The 1501-nt window shown below is 33.3% G+C and overlaps 1 protein-coding gene across 3 annotated transcripts in view; it reads left to right on the top strand.

Moving 5' to 3' along the window:
* LOC107727692 (periaxin-like) overlaps positions 1-1501 on the top strand; it is a 21880-nt gene that overhangs the window by 14826 nt on the left and 5553 nt on the right. For all 3 annotated transcript variants that reach the window (XM_016537645.1, XM_016537643.1, XM_016537644.1), the window contains exons 2-4: positions 663-712; positions 815-922; positions 1014-1139. In XM_016537645.1, coding sequence (XP_016393131.1) covers positions 1104-1139 — 36 coding nt within the window. In that variant the 5' untranslated portion in view covers positions 663-712; positions 815-922; positions 1014-1103. The remainder of the gene's footprint in view (positions 1-662; positions 713-814; positions 923-1013; positions 1140-1501) is intronic.

The following is a 1501-nucleotide window of genomic DNA, read 5'->3' as shown; positions in this document are numbered from 1 at the left end:
AAGGAGGGGGCTTTGTAGAAAACGAAGCGTTTGAGAGAGGCGGGGCATAGAGGACCTACAATAATGTACAGTATTTGAAAAATAATGTGTTTTTTGAACATTAAAGCATGTCAACATATTCTGTTACACCAAATACACAAAATAATGATCTTTAAAAAAGCATCATATGACCCCTTTAAGGAAGTACACTTATTTTGATCTGTTGACATACTAAAGCACATGTAAAGTACTTGATTATAACTTTAGTGTATTATTTGATATTACAGTTATAGTTAATAACTGCTTGTCAGTACATTCAGCAGTACACTTTAACCATATTTCAAAGACAATAGAAGTAATTATGAAATTACATAGACGTACTTACATCCTACTTAAGTGGGTCAAAAATTCAACTAATTGCATTTAATACATTCATATTTAAACAATAATTAAGTTAAACAACAATTTAATTGTAAATAACATGCAATTACGGTAAGTAACCGAAAACACTCAAGTATATTATTGTTTTAAAGTATATCATTTCCATAATAATTATTTAAAAGTCTGTTAAAGTGTATTTATTTTTACATATTGTACCTGGTCTACATGGGCCTAAATGCATTATTACAGTCAAGTCATTTTGACTGATGGCTCCTGACATTGTAAACCTACTCTAATTTCAGACTCTGACCGAGAGGACAGTCATGGGAATCCAGAAGCCAGAGATTCACCTGTAGGTTGTCACTTGTCAAACCATTACCTCTTTAAAGCCAATAAAAATGGCTGTTTTATTTTATTGATCTCATGTCTGCCTTGATTGCCTCTTTACACACAGGTAAACAACAAAAGACGCTCTCCTCCCTCAGACAGGCCTCCCTTCGGCGCTCATCTAAGTACACACCACAGCATCTCTGCTGATGAACAGGACAGCCCAGAGCGAATTGTGAGTACTACAAATGTAATCTGTGAGCCCAGCCATGTGTAGATGTGAATCTCAGACCTCTCACGATCTTACTTCCAAATTTGTTTCCCAGGTTCAGAAGGAAAAACTCCATGCAGAACTAAAACAAGTTTTGAGTCAGAAGAGAAGCCAGCTTAGAGACACCCAATCCACCCTCACAGACATGGAGGAACCCCCCAAGACAGACAATAAGAATGAGGTACGAATGAAAACATCCCATAATAAGGACTGCTCTCAAAATGATTAAAAAGCACCTTTGTGGAATATAGTATGAACATCCTTTGAACTTCCTTTAAAAATATTGAATGTATACAACTCAAAGCTTAATTAGTGTTATGTAAGATTAATAGCTTTTAGAAAGTATTCAAAATCTGTTTTTTAAATTAAATGACTTGTTTAACCCCCAGCCTTCACCATTGCACATTTGTATTTTATAATTTTATATTTACATTTTACAACTTATACTTAAAAGTTATATACAATATAAAGTATATACAATACTTTATATATTACATTCGCCTAGATATATACATATACACTTACAATCAATCATATAGATAT

This window comes from Sinocyclocheilus rhinocerous, unplaced genomic scaffold (assembly GCF_001515625.1).
Source record: "Sinocyclocheilus rhinocerous isolate Xijiao unplaced genomic scaffold, SAMN03320098_v1.1 scaffold4081, whole genome shotgun sequence".
Classification (NCBI taxonomy): domain Eukaryota; kingdom Metazoa; phylum Chordata; class Actinopteri; order Cypriniformes; family Cyprinidae; genus Sinocyclocheilus; species Sinocyclocheilus rhinocerous.
Note: the sequence above shows the minus strand (reverse complement) of the source record. Positions and strands in the feature narration are given on the sequence as shown.